Here is a 26,904-nt window from a genome sequence, read left to right as displayed (position 1 = left end):
CACAAATTTACCAATGATTGAAATAGTGAAATTTGTGAAAAATAACCACTTCTTCAATACTGTGAACATTATTCTAGGTGTTAGTTCATGGTGGAAAGATCCAACATATAGCATATAAACAGAAACCAGATGTTTTTGCCAACTGGAAAAAAATTGGGGAAGGCTATTCTTTTTGTGCTATTCTTAAATAAACCTGGAGAATTTTACCTTTGTTTAAAACAAGCAAAAAGTCAGAAGATTATTATTTTTTTGTGAAACATTCATAGTGAAGTCATGTGTATATCAAAAAACTATTTGTTAAAAATAAAAAAACACTATTCTGGTCAAAATTCTGCCACTTCAGCTGTGCCCTGTGAGTTAATTTTGAAGTCAATGTGAACTCTGCCACATATAACAGGATAATCTATTGTTACTGTGTTAGATCACCATTAGCATCCTAATTTAATAGAAAACTCATATTGAACTTTCATGGGAAAGTGGATAAATGCAAGACAGAGTTGACCTGAAACCCCCAGGAAAGCATCTATCATTCAGTCATTATAAGTTCACGCTTTGCACAACTAATTTTCCCTGAGAATGACTAAACTAATAACATATCAGACTCATAACTTTAACACAAATGAATCTCTTAACAGAAGTAGCCAATTAGTTCAGTTTCAGTTTCAAAATGTAAATTTAGTTTTTTCCTGTGAGAACTCAAAGAAAATACAAATATATTTACTGTAAAGCAAATGAAACGATACAAAACTTCGATTACAGAATATTCACATTTGGCAGGAATTTACTTGTGCATTTGGTTAGACTTAAATGCACATGTGTTGTTTTTGTGTAAAGCCCGCCAAAAGAAAGGGCCATTCTATTTTCAGATCAAACACAAGTAAAGTCTTTATTGAACAATCCTTTTCAACTTGTTTATTCTTCTTTGGAGATGGGAAGGCAAACAAAGACCAACTCATTGGATGATGACTAACTGCTCTCACATTCTTTATGTGGGAAATTGAGGTTTTCAGGAAATGCCTTAATGTGGTGGACTGGGGAAACAAATCATTTTGAGCTCAAATACCAAAATCCATTTCCTCTGAAAGTTTAGAATACCTCATAAGACAAGTGAAAATTTATCTTAATTGCAGAAATGTGTGCCTACTGAAAGGTATGTTCATGTGCTGTACAGTATACCCAGCCAATGCGTGGTTGGGCTCGTTTTAAATGAGATCCAGCCACAAAGGCGATCAGCCGGTGGCTCTGCTGAGGAAGCACTAGTTGCTTTAATAGCTGCCTTCAGCTTATCCGTATCATTGACTGTGGTTTTGTTTAATCTATCGCTTGACATTGACTGATCATTTCTCTATGGGTTTTGGGCCAGAGAGAGTTTGCTGGCAAGTTACACAGAATTATATTAGTTAAGCCACGTTTTGGTACTTTTAGTACTATGTTCTTCTGGAAGTGAACTGAAATCAGCATCTCCATAAAGCTTGGTCACAGAGAAAGAAGTGCGCCGGGTAGAAAACAATGAAGACTTTAGACTTTGCATTCATTTAAAAAGAAGACTTTGTACAATGATGTAATACATCAAATTCACCTTAAAACCAGGAAAGATGTTTTCTCTCTGGTTTACCTCAGTCATTGCCAAGTTTTTTTGTGTAGCACATTTCAGCTACAAGGCAGTTCAAGGTGCTTCACACCACCAATTATGAAGCAAGCAATAAAAGTTGTCAAATAACTTCATCCAAATCCTCAAGCAAATACACATCAAATACATTTATAAATCTCTGAGTTATTATGAATCAAAGCAGTTCTAAACAGGTGGGGATTTAGCCTTGATTTAAAGGAACTCTGTGTTTCGTCTGTTTGCAAGTTTTCTGGACGTTTGTTCTGAAGGGATGATCCACCAAACAGGTCTTTAATTTATTTTCTGTAATTTAAAGACTTAAGAGAAGCTTGGCATGGTTCACGCCTTGTGAATTTCGCCAAACTCTTGAATCAGTTTGGGTTCACAGCCTTAGCAAGATTGTGGTTATCACTGTAACTCCTGCACCTTTTCTATGGCACACATGTGAGTATAGGTAGAGATATACAGAGTATAAGGTTGTTTTATGCGATTTTGTGTTTTTTTTATGGGAATAGATATGGAAATTAGCCAACTGACTATAATTTTATGTATTCACATGTAAATGTTCTTTAATTAGTATTGTAACTTGAACTTCAACACTTTTCCTTCCACCAAATCTTCCATTGTTGTACTTGGAACAATTAGGATTATTAGGAACTGCCTTTTGTAGCTTATCCTCCTTAGGTTGTGGCTGTCCTTTGGATCATTTTCACATCACCTGCATTTTTTCTGGTTTACATGAGAAATTTTTACGAGAAACTGAATTTTAGGTTTTGAGTTACTGCAAGTCATAATTATTCAAATTAATGGAAATTTCATTTTTTGAATCAATATGAGGTCTCCAGTATTAGAAAATGATTTCATGCAATTGACGACTGATCCTGAAAACAAGCCGAGCTCTTGAAGCAAATAGATCTAGAGGCCTGCCGCATGAAAAAAACAATACTGTGACAATATTTGGTACGGCATGTAAGCAGCATATAGGGGCTCCTCAGCACTTGCCATAGGGAACAGGAATTCATTATTTATGTGCAACCCTCAGGGTTCTGTGGCAAGCAGAGCAGACAAAGACTGGGGGCCAAGGAGGGCTATATGAACCGACAGCCTTCCCCACCCGTACCTGTCAGTTTCAGGTTGGGTGTCAACAGTGTGTGGAAGGGTCTTCTGTACAGCTGCCAGGCTCTCACCCCTCGCCTTGACTCTTCTCACTCTTAACCTGTCAGAGCACCATCACTCGGCAGCCAACAATTCCCTCTTGCTTACCTCCGTTGCACACACATACCCAGGAAGGAGGATGATTAGGACTCAGATCGTTCCCACTGACAGCTGAAAAACCTGCAGGACATCTTCCTGATAGACTCTGTCCGGTTGAGAACAGACAAGTTTATGCAGCTCCTACACCCTTCGGAAATGATTCTCCTTTCAAATTGTGGCAGGTGTCATAATATCTTATTCTGCCTTGACCCATGACTGATGTGATTACATTATATATGATGTGATGTCAAGTAACGTAATGGTGTAAGGCTTCCTTTCTGTGGACTCTCAGTTTTCTCAGTGCTGAGCATAACAACCTCTCCTCCCTGATCAGAATATTTCATTTGGTGGGAAACAGTTCTTATGTGCAGACTGCAGATCTTGAAGAATAATTCAAACTGTGAGTTTATCTGTGGAATGAATACTGAACTGAAAAATCCCTGGACTTTCAACTCACAAACAAATGTATAAACAAGAGTGGACTTGGCATCTTTGCACACTGAAGTTGCAGTGAAAGAATAAATAGATTTATTTACACTAAATATGAAAATGTGGACAAAACAAAAGTGATCAAGTAGCCAATTGGTGTAATTGCCACATGCTAGCTAATGGCAAATGTTTCACATTTGAAACAATTTACTCCCTTTTTAATAACTGATGGTAGAAACACCTTTACATAAGAGATGGTAAATACAGCACAATCAAGCTTTAATTTCCTGAAACTTCGCAGGAGCTTTCAGCATGTCAACAAACATAAGTCTCCTGCTGCTTCAGCTAAATACATCAAGCATTACAGGACTATAGCCACAGATATCCAGAGTTTTCTCTCACTAAGCAACAAATAGCTAAATACATAAGGAGGTAAATCCCTAATTATTTATCAGAATGAATCACATATTGATAAGTACTAGCCGTAATCAGTAAGAAGTGCACATCAGTCTAGTGAGGCCATCTTCTGGCCAAACTTATCATAGCAAGCAAGATTTGAAAACAAAGAAAGAAATGATAAAAATTATTTATTTATAGCTCATTTCAGTTTAAGGTAAGAAAAGTTAGAGAGCTAGGGAAACATGATGCAGGAAAGGGAGTAAAGGCTGAAGGTCAGCTGCTTGAAGATATGTGTTTGTTTTTCGTGTGTATGCGTGTGTATGGGGTGTGTATGCGTGCGTGTATGCGTGTGTATGCATGTGTGCGTGTGGCTGGTAACATTCAAGGCTGTGCTGCATTCCTGCAGGTCACAGTACACACATAAAGCAAACCTAGACTGAACTCTGAAACCATAAAAAGAAGTCGCACTGGGACATTCCTCATTCACATTATGTTTTAAGAAGGAGTGACATCATTGGTCCTGTGCTTTCCTTTGTTAGCCCCCAAGTTCTCTCCACACACACATCCACTACCTACCCCTCTTTTATCCTGCTCACTTTAGGGCTGCAGTGGCTGCTCAGCTCAGAGTGGTAACGGTCAACGTTTTCTGCAGTTTGAAATTAAATCTCCTCCCACTCATCCTCCCACTATTCCACCTCCTCCTCCTCCAAACTTTACTTTAATTTCCCTCCTTCTTCTGCACTCATGAAATCACTTCAAGACAGACTCCCTCCTACATGGCCAACCACTGAGCTTTGAAGGATTTATGGCTCCCACTTCCTAAGCGCCATAAATTCTGCATTATAACATGCATGCGTTTGTGACTGTGCTTACAGCTCATTTGTTGAAATAACTAAACAAAAATGGGAGTCCTCTATTATTCTTTCATCATAAAAACCATTTAATTCCATGAACAAAGTGTACTCATGTATTTTTGTCGGGCCTTGTGACTTAAGTAAAATCTCAACAAAGGCTCTTTTGAGATCCAGTGCTAATTATTAATTTGCAACAAAGAAATGCTTGTCCTATAACTGGCTGTCACAGCTGGCAAGTTGCTGTTTTATAACTTCCTGTTCGAAGCTCTACTCAAGCTGTTACAAATAATTCATTTCTTGTGGGCTTGGAATGTTGGGATTCTTGAATATAATGAAAGCCAAATTAAGCTACTACATTTGGAAATTTACAATTTAACACCAGAAGAAACAATGCTGGTTACTTTCATTTGCTTCTCAGGGAAGACCAACCATTTATTAGGTTTAGTCAAACAGAACCGTTTATGTTTGGATTTATTTTTTCCCTCAATAACAAACACCTTCATTTACTTGTGTTGTCTTTGGCTAAAATTTTAATTGGTTAGATTTTCTGAAAAACTGAAGTGTGACAAACAACAACAACAACAACAACAACAACAAAAAGAAACACAAAAAAATAAAAATATTAGGCAGACAGCAAACACTTTTTTTAAACCACTGTATACTGTCAATCCAAGATACTCATTTAATACTTTTAAGTTCAAATGTGAGCTTCCCTCATGACAATGCTGTGTTCGGCAAATCCCACGGATTCAACAAAGAGATGCTATCAAAATGAAATGTTAAAATACATAATTAAATAAATAAAAACAACAACTTGACTGATATTTGTAAATTTTTTATGAAATTATAAATTCTTACATTTTGTTTATGGTGAAGATTCATCATTAGCTCAAACAAAAATCAGGCAATTTTCTCTTTATCAGCTCAAATTTGTAATGGCAAGACAAAATATGAAAAGAAAAAAATGTGAGTCAGATTAAGATTAAATACAAGGGGAAAAAGTTGGACTTCGGTTGTATTTGCCTGCTGTGTGACCATAGTCTAGTCTTAATAATAATGTGTGCTTCACGTCTTGGTTGGCAGATTTGCCTTTTGTGATGTCTTGTTTGTTTCCTGAATTGTTACCAGGTACACTATTGTACGGAAGAGGATTAGGGCCACTGGAAAAAAAACAAAAAACAGTTCTGACTTTAAACTCAGAATTCTGAGATTAAAGTCAGAATTCTGACTTTTTTCTCAGAATTCTGACTTTAATCTCAGAGTTCTGAGAACTGTTTTATTTTTTTTTTCCAGTGGCCCTAATCCTCTTCCGTACTATTGTACCACTTCTGGAAAAAAATAAATAAAAATTGATATTATAGAAAGGGAAGAGATGCCAATGTAGTCTTGTGAATAAATCTCTGTCCGGTTACATTTTTTTCCTTACATCTAAATGTTTCAGATCATGGAACACATTTTAATGCAAGACAAAGACAACCCAAGTAAGTAGAAAATGCACTTTTGAAATAGTTTCATTTACTAAACGACAACAAATCAGTGACTTTTACCTTGGAACTATCCCACTTTTCCCAATTTCTTTCTTATTTTTCGATTATAAACAGTGACTTGAACTAATGTAACTGATGCAGTGCTTTAAGTGCTCAACCAGGAGGCTTTTTCATGACCTCCTGGTTGAGTTGTAGATGTTCTCTTGGAGTAATTTTGTTAAACCAGCAACAACCAAAATATCTAATGTTCCCCCCTTTTGTGGATAGTAGTGGTTGCTGTAATATGTTGGAGTCCCAAGCCATAACAAAAAGATTTTAAACACTTTCTAGACTATTTTCTAACTAAATTAGAACTCATTTAGTTCTAATTTTCTTTAGGACACGATGTGTTGGTTTTGAGATCTTCTCCTGATTTTTCTTTCAAGCAATATGTGGTTTACTGAACAGTAATCATAACAAAAGTAGCAAACAAGAAAGTCACGGAACGAAAAAAAAAAAACTGTCTTTTTTCAAAATTAAATAACGAATCAGGTGTAACTTATCACCATTTGACAGAGACAAAGAACAATTATTTAAAAAAAATACTTACACAGCATAAATAGTTAACTAATTGTCTAATGTTTTACTGTGGGGATCCGAGTGCTGCTGTACATACTTGACTGGAATAGGCACATTGGCGCTTTTTCTCTTGAGGATTTCAGCTGAGCTCATCTTAAATCACAGCCAGGAGCCACTTGCCCACCTACACACCCCACTGTTTGAGCAGCATCTTGATAAAGGGCTCATTTAAAAGAAACAGGGGAACTGGGAGGAAATGTGATGACGGGGGGAAGGCTGGGGCCAAAAAAAGGGTCATGGGCATCAGGGTTGGTATTAAATTACATTACCGTTTCCCTAAGAATGTAACACAGAGCTCTTTTGGTTCTGTTTACTACTCTCCGTTTGCTGTTGGTTTCTTACTCCAAAAGGGTGGGTGCTTTCTTTTACAACTCATTTGGCATACCTTCACCAGTGGTTCCAGATGTGTAATTTATAGGGAGCATGAGAAGTACAAGCACAATAGTGAACAAAAGCAAAGCAGAGATCCTCCGGTTTCAGGGGACTGCTTTCAGGGGTCTGTGGAAGTGTGAAGGCTTTAAGCGGATCCTGTGGTGTCCCAACAAATGCCGCTGGTGATTGATGGCCTCACTGAGGGACTGGGGGGCTTTGGGCTACTGAAATGGATTAATACTATTAGCATAACAGTGGATTCCACCTTTGTTTCGATTATGATATTCTACGCTATGGTCTGTCTCCATAAGCCTATTAGGGAGCTGAATGTCACAGCTTATTGTCTGCTATCACCTTTCATTGTGAGGTGGATTACAGCTTACATTTAAGCAGACATCTTGACCCGGTGTGCTGAAGGGAAGAAACAAGAAGCACTGCTCAGCAAAACATTTGCGGCTACCTATTTTTGGATAACCGAAGTACTCGAGTTACACATTTTATGCAAACCTAAGAAATGAAAGTAATTTAAAGAATGCAAACATGTTTTAGACAGAGAACACCCAAGGAAGAGCTTATTATCTTCCTTCCCTCTTTTTGCGTTGGGGTGGGGGCACAGAGGACGGGTTAAAGTAACCGGTGGAATAAGGGGGTGTAGGGCTGGGCCTTTGTAAGGAAGGAAAGAGGGGGTGGCTATATAATAAGTGACAGAACACAAGTGGTGCTTTATCCAGCCTGTCCCACTCTGGGTAAGAGGAAACCCTAAACTACTCTGACTCAACCAGCTTGGCCCTTTTTCTCGTACTCTTTCTTCCCTCTCTTTTCTCTCACTCCCGCGTGAGTGCACTCAGGACGAGAATGGCAGCATCATCTGGACAGAGAACAAATGGGCCCTCCAAAATGTTGGCTTTCGCTTTGCTTCTCATCGGCCAACTTTTGAGCGGTAGGTAAAAATACCTGGTGCCAAGACGGTCATTTCTTGGGGATTAAATAACCATCTTTGGGATAGGGAGCCCCAGGACGGGTGGGGCTGGAGTGGAGTGGTGTTTGTTTATATGGTCAGTTGAATACATTTTTAAACCCTACAACTATCTTTCTATCTGGAATCCAAGCGTACATCAGCAACTCAATGAAAAATGATTTTGTGTCTGGAAGACACTTTTGTTTAAGTAAGCTGAAAGAAAAACTTGCTTCACAGAACAAACTTTCATTTTTAAAGAAATGTTTTTATATAATGATGTTTTTATAGACGTGACTTTTTTTATATGCTTCTTTTTCTTAATTTTGTCAATTCTTTACAATGTAATTTACTTTCTTGCTTTAAATATTTATAAATCTTCACTGCCTGTTTGCTGTTTTTCACTCAACATAGTTTTTGCGACCTTCAAAAAAGTTTTAGAAATGTGCATTTATATTTAGCTGTATGCAATATGAGGCTGGTCGATGCATGTGTGAGAGAAGGGCGTGGTGCTTGGTTGTTAACATGCATCTCATATGTGGCTGAGTTGATGCAGAAGGAGATTTAGCAACAGAAAAGGTTTTAAATTGTGTACAAAGAACTTAAGCAAACAAACAAGTTATTTACTTATTGAATTGCCACAGTGAGAGTACTGACAGTACAGTGAGAGTACTTATCTAAAATATTGGATCTTATGTATATTTTTACCGAGTTAAACCAAATAAACATTAATAAAGATCCTGAGATTAACAAAAAAAACCCACCTGAGACAGAATCAAGCACAACTAAAAACATTAAAAATGGCAATATTTTTATTTACTTATTTATTTTTCTGATGCCTGACTTAAACTTTTAAAGTAAAATCTGAATGTAATTACATGAGGCCACAACTCTACTCCTTAAATTGCCTCCAGTACCAGAAGATAAAAAATGATTTGCCACATAATGGATAAAACCCCCTGCTTATTACACAACGTTTAAGATGTCCACAAAGTCATGACAAAGAAATGAATATAGGAAAAGAAAAATAGTGCTGGGAATGAGGTGCAATCACAATACAGTCTACAGCACTCTGTTGTGGCTGGAAATGAAAACACATTGGTCTCCCTAATTCAATCCTCCTGTCTTTTTCATGGTGGGTAAGCTACAATAATGAGATCATCAACCAAGAGAGGCAGCTGTGTCTGATTTATATAACAAAGCGGCACGGATATAATTTCAACCTACAGATTCATAATCAGAGGCAGAAAAAACTTTTATGATGCTGCTGATTAAAAATACAAAAAAGAAAATCTTTATGATCATCAGAGTCAAAGCAACTCCAGCAATTTGACACACCCAAATCAAATGTGGGTGAGAAATGTTGAACAACAAAGAAGAGAACATGAGATGTTAGGGTAAGGTATCAGTTTTCTTTAACTGTACATGACAGAGGTTTTTTCCTCAATAGAGATGAGGGATTTATGTTCCCTAAGGAAGGATTTACTGTACAACTTTATTGGGATAAAACCAGAAATGCACAGAAGCTGACCTCAAAACCCTCAATAACTCCAAGAATGCATCCTGAGCTTAATTCTCCTCATTTTTTTTACATAACACTAATACCTTACTCTGCTAAACTTAACAGCTTTGCAGCCATGCATATTTTTCCATTAAAAGAAAACAAAAATATATATGCCACACTTAGATAAAAACATATAAAATCCAAGAATAGTTACTTGGTTAAGAATGGAATGATAGTTCTAGCAAGCCTGTTTTAACACGTGAGGTTTTATGTACGTCCTAAAATATAACATACTCACAGCCTGTCAGTAGCTTCCAACTAATAAGTTCAACCTGCACAAACCTTTTAAGAAACAATCTAACAAAACTCTTGAGTTTACACTTACATTTACGCCAAGTCGTGGTCGCTGCTGGTTGGCTTTTTTTCTACTTTTGCAGCTTTTGATCATTCTGTACTTAAAAAAAAAACATTTTATGTATTCTCCTATAATCTACTGATCACATAATGCAACAAAATTGATTATAAATCTCTAATATCTGCTGGAAGAATGTTTCTCAGCGATCCTTTGGTTTGAGCGGTGGTCAAGTGGCTCAAATGAAAATCCAACAGAACCACAATCAGTGGAAATGAGAGAGATTTGACATTTTTGTTATGCAGCTCATGAAAATACTTAACTAGTAAGAAAAATGCACTGTAATTATATACTTGCATGTACCGTAGGGTATAAAATGGTTTGTTTACTAAAACAACATGCAAGAGGATGAAATAATAATGCATGGGTATGAAATGAAGGCATAAAACAGTAAAGACTTGAAAACACATGGTTTTTAGAAAGCCACAAAGACATGCAGTACACCATCTCTGCCTTTGCAGGGCAGTCTGGTGGAAATGCAAAACAATTTTGCATGTTGTACTTGACCAACAACCCAAGAGTTGTTGGTGAAGAAGCTTTGCTCCATTTTGGAAGCCAAGCAAATAGCATAGATAGAGCTCTTGTTAAGCTCAATTTTTGTTCAAGTAGCCAAAATATAAAGAATGCTAACCTTTCATTTGATGTATTCCCTCTTTCCGTTAAACGCTTTCAAATGTTTATTGCTTCTCTTACCAAGATAAACATTTCAGACCACAACAACGTCTGAATGTTTTCACATATTAAAATGTGTGAAAACATGGAATTTTAGCTTTATAAGTTTTCATAAGTTGCCTTTAACTTACATTTGGCCGCACTGTCGGAAAAATATATATTTACGTATATGTAACCTTTTTCAATTCAACCCCATAGGTTGAAATCTGTGCGTTACGAAACAGAACTCACAGATTGTGCTTTAAAACCAGTTGTTAAGGCAGCTTTTGTTGCGCTATGCAAAAAGAAGAATTAAATTAAAAGAGCTGGTCTGCAAGGTGCTTACATTTACTTTGTAGTCACATTCACATATAGGGCATCTTTGAGCGGGAAAACTTTAGCATAAACACATGAGGACTGTACATAAACCAGCTTCTGCTCTGCCTACACTGTGAAGTGGTTTAAGGAGGTTCTGTAGTGAAGCAATGAACCCTGCCCAACCTCACTGCCAACCCCTGGGTGTATAATTATGTAAATCATTGTTTTCATTGCACTCATTGAAGTAACAGATGTACCGAGGAATTACAGAAGCAATGTCAACATAGTGTTCATTCCATTGCACGAGGGAAAGAGCTCATAATATGCCAAGTCAAATTTCAGGGTCAAGTCAGCCAGCAATGGCAAGCACATATGTGGATGCAAACAGAAAAACATCCAAACACCTAATGGGAAAAAAACCCAAAAAAACATTCACACTAGTGAGTGTTTGTCTTTTCAAAGTAAAAAAAAAAAAATCTGCTTTTCAAATTAACTCAGTGTCTTTTTTCGTTGTTTCTTCATTTGTAAGAAATTTTCAACGTATTTATTCAAGTATGAGTCAACAGCTAAAGGAGTAAGAAGTCATCTTTTTGAACCAACAGCAAAAAAAATTTGCAGACCAACTTAACTTGGTCTGCAAATTACATAAAAGGAAGGAAAAGAGAAATGATTCTGCCTGTATCAGATCGCAACAATCCATATTAAAAGCTTAGAATGGTAGTGATAGTCCCACCTATGTCAGCACAAGTAATTCTGTTTTACTTTCAGATTTTGAGACAGATACAGGTTGACTAAAATCCTTTTCTTTCTGGACAAATTCAGTCTGGAGGCTCTTAGCAGTTGAAATCTGACTCTGCAACAAGATCCCCTCCCTATCTACCAGCACACACTCAAACCAGACGGGCCCATTTAAAGATAATGCACGAGGCAGTGAAACATTAGCAGTCAATTGCAAGTGTGTATGTGTGTGTGTGTGTGTGTGTGTATTTGAGCATGTCAGGGGTGGGGGAGCGATATAAGCCCCTCCAATTGAAAGCAGATGCCATGTTTCCTGATTGTGGTTCTTTAGAAACAGGCATCACGCTCTTGATAAGGAGCTGCAGTGGCCTCAGGGTTGGGTCGGGTGAATTCTGCACCTGGGAAGGCGCTCAGTGAAGTCAACCTTTCTGGCCTGATTGAAACCATAAGATGCAGTTAGTTTGAGAGAAGAATTGGGAAATGCTATTAATCGCTGTGACAGGAATGACAGGGGAGGGGCTGCAGTTGGGGCGCAGTGAGGGGGTCAAGATGGTGGGGTCAGCGGTCTGTTGTTTCAAAGTGGGTAGGGTTGCACAGCATGTTTAACCTTACGAGACCATTCTCCAATGTCGCATTCCTCTGCACAAATTTACAAATATAGACTCTTTAAGACTGGTGAGGGTTTAAATGATAGAAATCTCACAAGGCAAGACAGAACATGATATTGAGTTTGCAAGAAATAAACAAGATTTTAATATCATTTTCAAGAAAACTTTAAACTGTGTTGCTTTTGTAGCAAAGGCTTCTTCCTTGTTTAGTGACTCATGTCAGTCCAGAGTTGTTACTCTGTGAGTAATGACATTTCTTTATCAGCTTCAGACAGAATCTTTTGCTTTCTGGTTGACACAAATATTTAGATTTTTGTGGAAGTAGACCTCTGAAGTTGAAGAAAATAATAGAAAATCCTCTAAAATATTCTGCTATTTAGCTAAAAGAAATGAAACAAAGTAAGCTATTTAAATTAAGATCTATTTAGGCTAGTTTACGTGAGGAAAAAATGGATGTGCCTCTTTCTACATGGTGTATGGAAATAACAGGTAGCAACTGTATAAAATTGATTAATGCATTGGACGACCCTGCACCATTCAGTTAAAATATTTAGGTGGTACATGTTCACTTTAAGTAAAATCTGTTAAAGCTCCTCACTTAGTGTAGTAAGCTTTAAAACACCACCAGTCTTTTATAGCAGAGAACAGGCTGTTATTTTGTAACCTTCACCAGTTAAATGCGGCAATAAAGGTACAAGTGGAGACATGGTCACACACAAGGACTTTAACACTGTGGTCCACTAATGTGTGCAGACCATTATCACCTCACTATGCCCAATTACATAGCAGAGATGTTTCCTGTAAAGAACCAGGGAGGGGCTTGGACCCTTGGGGATGCAATGCCACTGAAGCTGTTCAGACATGGTGCAAACATTCATCCCAGGTGATTCCATCACAAGTGGATGGCACTAAAAAGAGGTGTGAATGCACAGAACCAGATCCAATTGCTCAACCCAGATTCACAGGCGCCCTAAGATGTGTCTGTTTAGCTGGTTGAAAGGCTGTTCCTCTGGGGCCACATTAAAGGATTCCCTGCTGACCTGAAGTGATTTGATGCAAACATTGGAGTTAACACAGTGTTTTCACACAAGATTCCAGTAAAAACACATTTTCTAAGAAGCAGAGTTAAAATTAGACCCATAGCAAGTGGGGGGATTTAGAATGATGTAACAGCAATTTGTGGGAATATGTTAAGGACATTTTCAGGCCATGAACATTTAGATTTGCCATATATTTAATGAAATATGAGATTTTGTGTCAGGGCTAGAACAAATAAGAACTTGAAGGCTTTGCCCAAGTACAACAATTGCAGTTTCTTAATTTTATCAGTGATGTAAGTTAAAACAATCTTAGATCCCAGTAAAGAACTCAAGCATACTTCAAGAAAACATCCTATGGGAGTCTGATAAGTCTCTTAAATTTAAATGGACACATGTTGTCTCTTCATTAGATATAAAGCGTTCTCCATATTTTCCCAACATTGTCCAAAGATACAAGATCAAAGAAAGAAACATAAAAAATTGATGACTGGTGTTGGGAAGGCAATTGTGAGTCTTTTTACTTGAAAGTATTTATTGGACGTGTCAGAACTTTTCTACTTACTGAAGATGCTAGAATATTTAAAGACTAGCAGATGAATATAAATCTGAGGCTATTGTAGCTGACGGAGAAAGAACAAGTGGTGTGTAAAGTAGATTTGTGTGTTGAGCCATGAACCACACCCTGGGACAATTTTAGGGAAAGCTTTTTAGGTAATTGAGTGTAAGCAGTTGCTATCTCTTGGAATCTGGCTTTATGTTACAGCGTTGTGTGTAAGGTGTGACGGCTGGAGCCCAAATCTCACCTCCATAAGCGCTTTGGATTAGCTGTACGTGACTGGGATATGGTAAAGAGAGATGGAGAGCTGGGAGGGAAAAGGGCGTGGAGCAGAGGGCTTGTCTTCTGCCACATTCCTCCATCCAGAGTCCCAGGAGACGGGGGGCGCGGGGTGGAGCTTTTCCAGACCACAGCCGTCTTTCAGAGGAATCTGGTGGGAAAATATTCAAGAGAGAAATGAAGTCAGGACCAGCGCCAAATAACATATGGAGTCTGGTGTGATTGGGGCAGTTTAAGTCCTGTTGTGTTCACCCAATAACTGCATGATGCTGGTACCTACCCTAGCTGTTTCAAGTCCTGCAAAAAAGGAGTTTCCAGGGATATCTGATGTAGATGTGCACCTCAAGTTTTGATTCACAAATATGCAATGTATTAATTGGAAACTCCTTGTATAGTCCTGTGGCTTTTAGAGAGAAAGTCTGTGAAGTGAAGACTACAACAGTTTATACTGTCAGGAAGTTTACAGACCTCACATAGGAAGTCAAGTTTTTGCAAACACCAGAAGCAGCCAACCAACGTGAAGGTTACCATCTTACCTCAAATCAAGACAAATGCTATTTGCTTAACACAGGCAGCAATAAATAATTCAACTCAATTACAAACATTTTACGGTTTGGCTGTAACAAGCCCCAAAAAATGTTGTTGTTTGACATTTATGGTTGCTTCATTTGAAGAGTTTTGGTCAGGATTCAGTCAGAGGAAAGTAATAACAAGTCAGATCCTGATGTTTATTGATTCATACAAGCATGTTTCTGGTTGCTCTAAAAGGCTTGTTGTTATGAAATAAGCAATAATTGGTCAGCATCTTGTTTGTTTGTTTTTTTTAATCATGTCTAAGGCTGGTAGAAAAAATGTTACTTTTCATAAATGTTGGATCTTTGTTTTACAGGCAATTATTAGAAAATTATATCAAAATAATTTGGGAAAACGCAAGTCTTCATCGGAATATCAGATTAGGAAAAAGACCCAAAAAACTGTCACAGTGTGAAATAACAGACTTTGCCAAACCATAAATTCAGTTTTACTTTCCAGTCAAGTAAAATTCCCTTAGAGTGCAAAACAGAGAGCAGAAACTAGACAATTTGGGCCCAGCGTCCTTGGACATCACATTTGTAAGAGACAACCTAATTTATCCTTGACCACCTCACCCACTTTAAGCCTTATCCTTTCTGGTAAAATAAACAGACAAGCCACCAAGTGATGGAGAAGGATTGGCAGCTTCAAGCTAAAGGCTGGGAAAAGAGGTTTAAGCAAAGTCCAAAAAGAAATGTATTCCCCATCAACTGCAACATTGGGAAATACTTAATATGCAAATAACTAAAGATATTAGGTTTCTGTCTGTGACAGGAAGGAGAACATTTATCATTTTTTCACAAGCCAAATGTTTCTTCATTAAAAACATGTAATTAGCGGCTATGTTCATCGAACTGAAAAGACATTTAATGTCCCTATGTGAGAGCACACACTGCTCACTTTTTAATTAATTCTTGCTTATCCAAAGATAGGATGTGTAGCATTTGGAAATGGCACAAAATAACCATAGAAAGAAAGGATTTTAGCAACCTGGCTGCTGAAAAAAGAAACAGTCTGGTTGTAGCTGATGTTAAAAGTCTGTATTTGTGTACTGTCATATCTATGTAAATGCTGTATGGGTGTTAGAAAACTATTTAAACAGTAAATCAAAATCTGCCATAATAACAGTAAATGTCTGTGTCAATTTTGACTGCACTAGATAGTCACCAACACACATACCACTAACCCATATGGTAGACACACTGTTTGTTCTGTAGCTGTGGCACCTGTCTTTCACAATGATTTATCTGAGAAAGCAAATGGATGTGTGTCACAGTCCTGTCCTTGGGAAAAATCCATCTGCCTCATTTGTCAAAAAAAAAAAAATGGATCAAGTGATGACGGATAAAGAGAGGACTCCATCTGGGAACAAAAGCGGGAATTCTTGGAGAAAAAAACCCCCAAAGATGCTGGGGGGCTAACTATATGAGCTACATCAAAATATTCCTATTGCGTTGGACTATAGAAATGAAGAGCTACTCAAAATATGTGAATGCAAAGCATCATAAGCGTTGTCATTATTGGCATTTCTCAGATCTCAAGACACAAAACAAACACAGACACTAGTTTTCAGTCTTAGTAAGCTTAAAGCTACACTTTCTCTAGAAAATACATATTTAAAAACCAAGATAGCCAGGCCAAAGTTTTTTCTCTTTACATGCATGTTGGGAATGAGGCACTTTGAGTGAAACAGCATGTCCGATCATAGTTATGACATGTATCGTTTATGATGTGCCTCAATTTTGTACAACATATTTGTGTTAGGATTAAGTGTGTCAGTGTTGCACTGATTTTTTTATTTTATTTTTGCTTTGAAATTTTAAATTATGACCAAATGATCACGTAACCGCCTTGGGATGAAAGTCCTACACTTTACAGGAAGTCAAAGAGTGCCTGTCCAGAGTGCCCCCCAGAGGTCAAATCAATATTAACTGAATTAATCAAAAATAAAGTGAACAGTCTTGCCGTTGGAGCCACTTCAAGGATTCAGCATCCTAGTGTTGTTGAATCTTCTTCAGCAAAGATCGACTTTATACGAAATAATTATGACTCACGTGGTCTTATTATTAGGTCAATTACGCAACATGTATGCAGCACTTGCACTATTTCTGTAGCCGTGGTACATTAATTTGATTCAACTCTAATACAACTTTAGCAGCTGAAGAATTTACTGTTTCTGAAATATCAATGGCAGCCTGGATTAGCTGCAATTGAGATCAAGTGCTAAGGTTGCAGTATGATGCTGTAGATATCACTTAACCCTCATGTTATGTTGCGGGTCAAACTGACCCGTTTTAAAGTTTAACTTTTTTTTTTAAATAGTTGGAAGTATGTTTTAATTTTTTTTGCATAAAACTTTTCCTATTTGTCTTAACAGGTGCACTCCAAATTGAAAATTTATTAATTTTACACATTTGGCCCCTCCAACTCTCCTGCATCTCCATTTTACATAGATACTGTTTGGGTCAATTTGACCTGGCAGTCAAGTTGAAAGGTAAAAAAGATAAAAAAATTTCCAATTCTATTTGTTTCCTTGCAACTATGAACCATATTACACACACACACGCACGCACACGCACACACACACACACACACACACACACACGCACACACGCACGCACACACACACACACACACACACACACACATACATGCACACGTGCACACAACCCCACTTTCTCACTATTCTCTTTACCTCACTAGGAAACTGCGACTGAAGTCAACTTTTGATGGGAACATTTTCGGTTCCCGTGGGCAAACTCCACCCACTCTGAGTGGACACTCACCACAAGTGGGGGAAAACATAAATACTCTGTGCATGACTAATTTGTCTTGATTTTAATCAACGGGTCCATTTGACCCAGAACATAATACATGTCTCAAGTTCAATTACAAAGATCACCCCTGGAAAAAAACAAAACAAAATCTAATATAATTTTTTTTTTACAAAAGATAAATTTCAAGGATAGTTATTGGTTTTTTTTATGTCTAGGTTTTTTACTCATTTACTCCAAATGAGTAAATGAGTAAATTGTCGTCATTGATACTTCATTTGTGAGAAATTAAAAAAAACATCATTGCACAAATATTGATTGAAATAGTTAGTACTGGAGTTAATAATCAGATACAAAAGTGTTTTGGAGTATTTTTTTGGTTTCTGACATTATTGCATGATTAAACACTCCACCGGTCAAATTGACCCAGGAATTGCATTTCTGTACCTCAGAAACAAACATAAAAGAGGGTTAATGACTTGTGTACCTATATTCAGCAAAACTCTATATATGTAGTTAAAACTGCATATGTAGCTGTTTTCTTAACCATTTCCTTATTGTAACCTTTAACGGACAACTGACTACTTTGCATTTTGAACCAATGTATTTTTTTTTTATTAATTTAAGCAAAATATTTTCTTCAGTGATCCCCAAATACAGAACCTTTCTACAAAGCTATCTGTTTCTTAAAACAGAAGTATGCATCTTTTATTATAAAGCATTTGCTCTAATATTGAAACAGAGTTGTCCACATTTTTTTAATAACACAGTTCTGATTATAGTTTATTATAGATGCTAATCCTGCACCGAAGTAGAAGAGAAAATTTAAAAAAATATAAATAAAAACGTCTCCCTTACTCTGATAGCAAAGAATGACATAGTAAAAGTGTAGAGAGAATCTAATCTGCAGAAACAAGGCATCATGGGCATTTTTTCACTGTGAAGTAAAGCTGTTTTCCTGTCAGGCAGAGGGAAGAAAAAGGGAATGAATGCTGAGGATCTGGTCTTACTTCTGGATACAACATTTGCAACAGAGCCTGAACAAATCTCAGTATTACCAACCTCAGACTCAATTACCGTGGCCACAGGGAGTGGTAGCATATTTTATTAATTAGTCAAGAAAATCGAACCTATCCCTGAGGCAAACACTGTTATTAAACTTTAGCAGCTGAACATTTCACAACTGAAAGAAACAACAAAAACCGTTTGACTTTGATCAATATTACGATGACCAATATAGATTATAAACATATTTTTGTTGCTACCGGGTCTTTCATCAATGCAATTAAAAGACCCTGAAATCCAAAGTGCAAATTGAGGTTGATTAGCATTCCTGGAATGATTTTGTAAGGCGTCTGGCTGCAATTTAGGAATGGTAGAAGTTTGAACTGCCAGGACCAGGAGATTAAAGAACTGTAGTGGAAATTTTTCACTGACAAATTATATTCTTCTAAAATACCACATGTAAATAAATGACAAAATATAAATTAGTTTATTAATATGGTTTTTGCCCTTTTAAATCATAAACATCCAGTGATTTTCACTCAAAAGGTCTGGGTTCAAGCATTATATAAATTTAGCATTCTCAGGAAAGGAGTGGTCCACATCCTGTTGTTGTTGCGAAACATACAACATTTTTTGCAACACCAACAAAGAAACAAATCCTCAATTAGAAAAATGTCTTTAAAGTTAATGTGGATTTCAGTGAAAAATATTTTCTAGCATTGATTGCAAAACGTTAATTCAGTCCAACTCAGTTTAAAACTCCTATTTACAACATGCCAAAAAAATTGTAAAAACAAAAGTTACATATTTGAACATGTGAAAAATGGCATATTGCTCTAATGTACAAGATAATGTCTAATGTATGTGGGTATATATAATTAGTCCTTCATAGTCAGTCTACAACAGTCAATCTCTGCATAAACAATGCTGTTTGTTCTTATTTTACAACAGGAGTGATGGCACAGGATGGTGTGAGAGGCGACGGGATTGTAAAGACTACTGCAAATCCTGGTAAGATGCCAAGTCATAAAATATATTTTAGATGTACAGGTAAGAAAAAAGAGCTTTGTTTTCAAGTTCCCATAAAACTATATTTGTTTTAGTAATAAAAACATTTTCTTCAGAGATAAATTAAACACTAATATAGCCCTCTAAAATGCGTTTTTCCCCCTGCTCTGGCTCACACATTAATCATAAAGTCTTGTTTTGTTCAGGTACAGAGCCATCAGGTCAAGTGCAGGTTTTCCCCACACTGGAGACAAGCAAGCCTTCTCCACAGACACCTAAACCAGAAGGAAACAGCCCTTCAGACACACCAACCATTGTACCTTTGGAGAAAACAAAAAATAATATGAGTCAGACAGAACCATCGGCTGTAAATTCAGACACCCCAGCACCCAACTCGGCCAGAGGTGACAACCTAACGGTAAGTTAAATAGTGGCCAGCAAATCCCTCCAGAGGGGGCAAAGAAAAGTCAATTTCTGTGTAATTACACATGTTAAATACACTCAGCACTGGTCTTATACCCAGCTCCTCTATACAACCTAGCAGCACTCATAAGCTTACTCATAAATGAGAGATGAAACATTCTGGTTTCTCCCTGCAGCCTGTAAAAGTCATCTGCGTGACCAAAGAGGTTGTGGAAGAAAAAAACGCTGTTCTTGTGAAACTGAAGTCATCCACCAAATGTGTAAGTTCAAAACAATTTCAACTTAGTCTTTGTCTTACATACTTGTGATTTAGAATATTGTGGTTTTACTGGAAGTCAATTAAAAAAATTCCATTTCAAACTGCACCACAATGACAAATAGTGTCTCACTAGCTTTGTTTATCCTCCCTAGGTACCCATCAGCTTTCCAAACTTAACCTCAGCAGCATTTTTTTCTCATTTTATCTGTACAAACACTTCAGAAGCCAGTGACTCAGTGAAATTGTGTGCATATACATTTGTTTCCAAAACAACCTGGAAAGTCCAACAGATTTCTCCTGCAAGTACTGTAAACTAAGGGCACGGACTGTGAAGACAGTGGGAGGGCAGCACAATGGGTGGGCCCGCTGCTTCTGTAGAATACGTAATGTGTAATAGCCTGGGGCAGAAATGTGGGTGTGTGTGCGTGTATGTTTCTGTTTATAAAGATAAATTCCTCGGTATCTCTCTATGAGAGCTTTAGGGTCTGCAGCTTTTACGTGGAGGTCTGAAGTTACTACATCTGCTTTTTGTTAGCGTTGGCTTGTAGGCAGCATAAAGACAAAAATACATTATTTATTCTTTAAACAATAGATAAAAATGGCAAAAATGCAATAGTTGTGCATAGTCAACCAAAGAGATTAAATAAAAGATGTTCTTTATGAAATATAATGCTGCCCGTACCAGAACACATTTGCCTCTCCTAAAATAAACTCTGGCTTAAACAGGGAACCAATATTGCCCATGTAAATGTGCTTTGGTTTGAAAGCCTTCACTCTGGTGCTATGCACAGAGTTGCTGTTTCAGTAATGGTATGCAGAATTCCTTATCTGTATTTATATAAGAGCTGAACCTGTAAGAGTGTTCCTGGCAGGATTCTCTCCGATATGTGCATAAGCATAAGCATTTGGATAAAAGGCATTTTGGGATTAGCAATGAAAGTCATGTTTAATTCCCAATTATTTAAACCAATCAGGAACTAAATTAGAAACATCTCTGAAGTCATTGTAATGCATTCTTTGCAGGGAGACACAAAGACAAAAATTACACAAGTTCTTCATGAACTGTGTGGTGAAGAGTGTAAGCTGGAGATCTATCAAGAAGACGACACAGATCATGTGCTTGTGTCTGGGAAGAATGTAGAAGGTCAGTATTTTAAATTATGATAGTCACAACCCATAAACCAGCATTTTCCTGTACTAACACCATTTTTTAATTTCTTTCTTTTTTCTTTTTTTTTTACATTTGCAGATGATGTGATAGGCATGGTAAACAAATTCAACAATGACAGCATAAAGGGCAAAGTAAGTGAATTATTTTTCTAAAATTCTACTTGCAAAGCCATTTTTTTCACATCCTTTTGTGCTTATTCAGCTCATTCAGTTTTGTCATAACTCTGCTTCCATGTTTTTCCAACCTCTTTCCTGCTGGTAAGACCTAGGCACAGCCAGAGAAATCCCACACGTCTAACCAACGCCGTAAATTACACCATTTACCATGAAGGGTCTGTGAAGGAGCTTTCTGAAGGCAGTCAGTTTGATTGACTCAGTCAGCTGAACTCGGTGTCTGATTTATAATCAAACTTGAGATACACAAGGGAAAAGGGAAAACAGTCCCCCGAGGCGGGAAATGGTCTCTGAGGTTTTATGCTGCCAGACTGACAGCTGGTGTTAAAAACAAAAAGCCCACAAACAATCCACACGTCAGCAGCAAAACATTTTTCTGACACCTTGGGACCAATTTTCTGTTATGGGCGAGTCGATCTCAGCCATTTGTCTCTTTGCTTTCAACATACTCAGCATTTCCCTCACTACTCCATTATGAACTACTCTTATAAGTCAAGCAATGAACTTATAGACTTTTTAATAAGACATGACATTTTTCCTTCACTATCACTTTTCTATCACTTTTTTTTTTACTTCACGCTTACCTTCCCATTAGGAAGTTTAAGTCTTTTCCATAGTAGTTAATATAATTGCCATTTAAATTGTATGAGTTGGGTCATGCACATTTTATTTCTGGCACACAGAACATCTCCTTCCTGATCTGCATGATAGCTAAAAATTTTCATTCTTGTATATAATTGTTTGAACGGATGAGTGTGGCATTTTCAGGCATCTGGAAATTGTTCAGAGAATCCCAGAGGTCCATAATTCTCCTCCTGATATCTTGTTGAATTTCTGTTGAGTTTTCCATGATGTCACAGAATCAAGCAGTTTGAGACGGTGCCCTAAAACACATTCCCAGATGTGTCTCCATTTAACATAAATGTTATGAATTAAGCTATCAAAAGGATGCAAAGGAATGATATCATCTTCTGAACTTTTCCATATTGTTTAAAGTCATAGTAATCACAGTGTTTATAGTAAACATCGGAACTTGACGAAAGAAAGAAAAACATATTTTAAAAGTAATATTCCTCTCATAAATCTGGCATTTCACAAAAAGAAACAAGCTTGTTCATTCCAACTGACCTTATTAGCCAACCAGTATATGATACTGGCATTTTCTTGTTTTTCTATATTCCAAAATTATCTAAATGTTTATATATATATATATATATATATATATATATATATATATATATATATATATATATATATATATATATATATATATATATATATATATATATAATTTTTTTTTATTAACTTCATTTTCTTTTTAAAATTGCTAAACAAAAGGCAAATCAACAGCTAATGAAGAAAACAAACAACATGAATTATAATTTAATCAATAGAAAATATTGACTAAATTATGAAGACTCAAATTTCAATGAGTAAAAGTAATTAAAAGTCTAAGAATAGCAAGGAGCTTTATATATATATATATATATATTTTTTTTATTTATTTATTTATTTATTTTTTTCAGTCTCAGTGAAACTTTTGTTTTTAGTCCGATCTCAGAAACTTTCACAAAGGGAACATTACCCAACTTTCTTTGGGTTATGTTCTTCTTATAAAAGCAGTATCACTTAAATATTGTCAATGATTATTTGCCTAACTTACAGTACATTTAATTGTTCTTCTGTCAGACTGGTGTCCACGGAGCCACTCCTCGCTGGGGGAAGAACTCAAAGTTGGTACTGGTTTCCTTACTGCTCACTGGCCTGCTGCTGGCTGCGCTGCTGATTGGATTATATTACTTGAAGACGCACCGCAAGAACTCCAAAGGTGTCAGACTGGTGAGTAGCTTATTTACGCAAACAAAGCTAAAATCCATCAGCGACTGCCACTTCAGTTTCCAGATCACAATTCTTATCCTGTTACTCAACATTGAGAATAACACTGAGAATAACATGCTGGGCTTTTACACACAACATGAAGAGAAATGTAAAAAACAATAATGTTGAATCTCAACATGCTGAGTAAATTGAGCAAACAGTCTATCTGAAAGCAACAACAACACATGGATTTAATTTTTCTAGATGACTAAAGGGAGGAAACGCTTGACTGTTACGTGACGCAAAGCGGCATAAACTCCTTTAAGCTGTTTTTTCTTTAGCTTCTTGCCAGAGAGCTGCACATGATTTAGTGTTTTTTCTAAATTATATTACATCATCTTTTAAAGCAATTACATATGGAGGCACGCCTGTGAAATTGTTTACAGAGTTCTTGTTAAATTTGTGGCCAAACTGTTGAACAAAATGTAGGATAACTGGAGCACTAATGTTGATCTGTCCGTCTATGAATATTTCACATTCAAGTTGTACCCACTTACATGTTTGCAAATGTTTCCAAAAGTCAAAACAGAACTAAAGTCTAACAGAGAATTCAAACCAAAATCCCATAAACCTCTAAAAGAAATGCATAATCTTCTCTCCTTACACACTTTCCTACAAACTTCCCTGCTATGATTTAGGTTAAATCTCTGCCAATCCAACATAAGCTTTGTTCTAAAGCTGTGGATCTGTTCTCTCCTTAGGCTGAGTCTTTCCAGGTGGATGAGGAGAACCAGGCCAACACCCTGGTGTCTGTGGCCCCGCTGCCTCAGGAGCCTGCAGACAAACCTACTGCCAATGGAGAGTCTCCACCTGAAAATGGGACCAATCAGACCCCAACCACCAACGGACACTCTGCCACCCAGAACCCAGTGGCTGACACAGAGATGTGAATGAAGGAACGCTCTTCGACATCCCATTGTGCCAGTCGCTTACTAACCTCTCTGTTCATCTGAGACAAATTCAACTTGAATCAATCACAAACATTCACATCTCCACCTGCTCTTACTCAACCAGCAAGACTCCATATGAAGGTGCAAATGATGACAAAATGACGATAGTGCCTGTAATGTGAAAAGTTTGAGAACACTAATCTTTGCAGAAGTTAGCAGAAATCTGCTCACACTGACAGAGAGACTCTGAGTTTCATTACTGTTCTGACTTCAGTCTTATTGTGACAATATCTGTAGAATCATGAAGTCAAGCCAAGGATGTATTGTTGATCTCTGACAAAGAAGCAGAAAATCCTTTTGTACTTTAATCCACAAAGTGATGCCAACCAGCTGAAAATAGGCCTGATGTTTTGATAAAAAGAACAGACACGTTTTTTTATGCTTGTTTCAAAGAATCCATTGTTGCCTTAAAGTGAATTTAAAAGACAAACCAAACAGCTATTTTCTCTTTGAACCCAAAGATCACCTTAGTATTATTGTGCAAAAAGTTAGAAGGACAACCACATGCACAGTCGTTCTATAAACGTCAGTGGAAAGTTTTGTAGTTCCCAGCTTGTTTTATTCCTGCTGAACAACCAAACCTCTGCAGCTGACCTTCGGTCAAAGCTCACTCAAGGCAGGATCAAAAGTGCATCTCTGTTTTGTGCCAGTGTGGTTTTTATAATTGTATTTTTTTTTCTTCTATTTTTTGCAACAAATTTGAATTTTCAACTTTTACTACTGTCTTAGGGAATTATAAGGACAATTAGCTTGTTTACATAACAGAGTGGGAGATTCCTAGTTGTCAGGATGAAAAAGAAAACCAATGCTGTGCCTGTGACGTTCTTTCACAGCATACAGTGGGTCTAGATTTCTTTGGCTACTTCTTTTTGTAAAGCATATCTTCCACTCCAATGTTAAGCATTTTTTTATTTCTCTTTCACAATGTTCTCTATGTATAAATATGTTTGTTTTCATATTCATAAAATGTTTTTGTTACTAAAATTCAGGTTGTTCTCATTTGTGCTGACTTGATTTACCAAAAAAAATAAACTCATCAAACCACAAGCATGAGAAAATAAAGTTGGTTATCCAATATAATATACATTGTTTGAATCCAAAATTGACACTAGCCATACATTTTCTATCGTGTAGCCAGTAATCTTAAACCAAATCTTCATAACAGGGAGCCATAGTCAACATCAAAGGGATTCTGTGAGCAGATTTAAGTTCCCATCAAACAAGAAACAAAGACACCGACGAGACTATTTGCATACATTTTCATTTGTCAGGACTAATGAGCTCATATGTAGTTTGTAGTTCTGCATTTAAATATAGATTTGTGTGGTTTAAGCAAAATTGAGGCAGATTAACGTGTTTTACATTATTTTACTTGAAAAAGTGTGGAATTTGATGTTGTTTACTTGCACAATGTGACCTCCTGAACGTAACCAGTCATGATAAAAATACTTTGGTACTTAAAATTACACAACCTGTGGATGAATTTACATCTAGGAGGACATTTTTTTAATAAACCCTCTGAATTCACTGCAGTTGGTCCAGATCGTATGTGAAACATCTGGTCATCTATCATCCTGAAAGAGCACACATCACCCCTCTGTTCCATTGGCTACCCAATGGATGTTAGCCAACAAAATGCTAAGATGTTTGTGCTACATTTGGGATAAATTTGGCCTATATGTTTGGTAGACAATGTTTTCAGGTTCAGCTTGCTCTTATTATTGTGATTATCTCTGTCTTAGACATTTTCAGTCAGGTTTTATGTGAATGAATATTTTTTTATCTTAAAATGTTGTCTCAAATTAACTGAGTTAGAATAGACTTGGATAGAGTTCATAGTGGTAAAACAATAGACTATCGCCATCTCATCTCTGAAACTAGACATAATATAAATTTCTCTCATATGAGTCACTGATGTCATTATCACCTAAAATTAAATTAACAAAAGTTTGTTTGCTTAAAAAAACTCCTTATTTATTTCAACCAGAAAGCTTTAACAAAACAAAGTGAAATTTTTTCAACTGAGTTTATCAACCTGATTGTGACTGGTTGTCTAAATCATATGAAGTATAAGATTGTTTTAAACTTTTTAAAAAGGGGCCTCTTAAGACAAAACTGTTTTCTTAAAGCCATTGCCTGACTTGTAAAGGTCGAGATATATCTGCCTTCCTTGAGTGATGTTTAAACTGTTATTTTTTTATTTCTTTCCTTGTTAAGTTATTTCACTAAGCAAAGCAGGGAATATTCTTCTTTATGGAAGATTTGATCAACTGATGAAGCACCAACCCTCTAGCAGATCTGTACAGATCCATCATTCTTTACTCACTGACAGGCAACAAATTGCAAGTTACATGGATTACCCTTAAATGCAAATAAGCAATTTGTCAAATTCAAAGCAGGAAATAGCCAGCAAAGCTTCCCTCTGTATTCAAATAGAACAAAAACAAATAAGATTTAAAACATACCAACTTTAACAAGCTTCAGTGAGCCCAGAACAATACAGAACTCTGTCTATAGACCGTAAAGGGGTAAACACAATTTGACATATGTTAATGTTGATTATTATTCATTCAGTAATTCATTTAGTAAGTCAAAATGTGTTTTGGA

The 26,904-nt window shown here is 36.8% G+C and overlaps 1 protein-coding gene across 1 annotated transcript; it reads left to right on the top strand.

Annotated features, from left to right (window-relative positions):
* Positions 1 to 7,722: 7,722 nt before the first annotated feature.
* Positions 7,723 to 25,281, top strand: si:ch211-286o17.1 (uncharacterized). Its single transcript, XM_008409060.3, has 8 exons — positions 7,723 to 7,962; positions 19,387 to 19,446; positions 19,650 to 19,861; positions 20,043 to 20,126; positions 21,149 to 21,269; positions 21,375 to 21,427; positions 23,159 to 23,308; positions 24,049 to 25,281. Exons 1-8 carry the CDS (start codon positions 7,878 to 7,880, stop codon positions 24,235 to 24,237), a joined length of 954 nt encoding a protein of 317 aa, XP_008407282.1. The 5' UTR covers positions 7,723 to 7,877; the 3' UTR covers positions 24,238 to 25,281.
* Positions 25,282 to 26,904: the final 1,623 nt, after the last annotated feature.

The sequence above is a fragment of the Poecilia reticulata genome, chromosome 5, assembly GCF_904066995.2.
Source record: "Poecilia reticulata chromosome 5, P_reticulata-male-v2, whole genome shotgun sequence".
Taxonomy (NCBI): domain Eukaryota; kingdom Metazoa; phylum Chordata; class Actinopteri; order Cyprinodontiformes; family Poeciliidae; genus Poecilia; species Poecilia reticulata.
Note: the sequence above shows the minus strand (reverse complement) of the source record. Positions and strands in the feature narration are given on the sequence as shown.

Excerpts from the sequence above, each read along its gene's own strand:
- si:ch211-286o17.1 (XM_008409060.3), top strand. The coding sequence starts at position 7,878 with ATGGCAGCATCATCTGGACAGAGAACAAATGGGCCCTCCAAAATGTTG. Across the intron at positions 19,862-20,042 it reads CCAGAGGTGACAACCTAACG|CCTGTAAAAGTCATCTGCGT; the intron begins GTAAGTTAAATA and ends TTCTCCCTGCAG. Across the intron at positions 23,309-24,048 it reads ACTCCAAAGGTGTCAGACTG|GCTGAGTCTTTCCAGGTGGA; the intron begins GTGAGTAGCTTA and ends TTCTCTCCTTAG.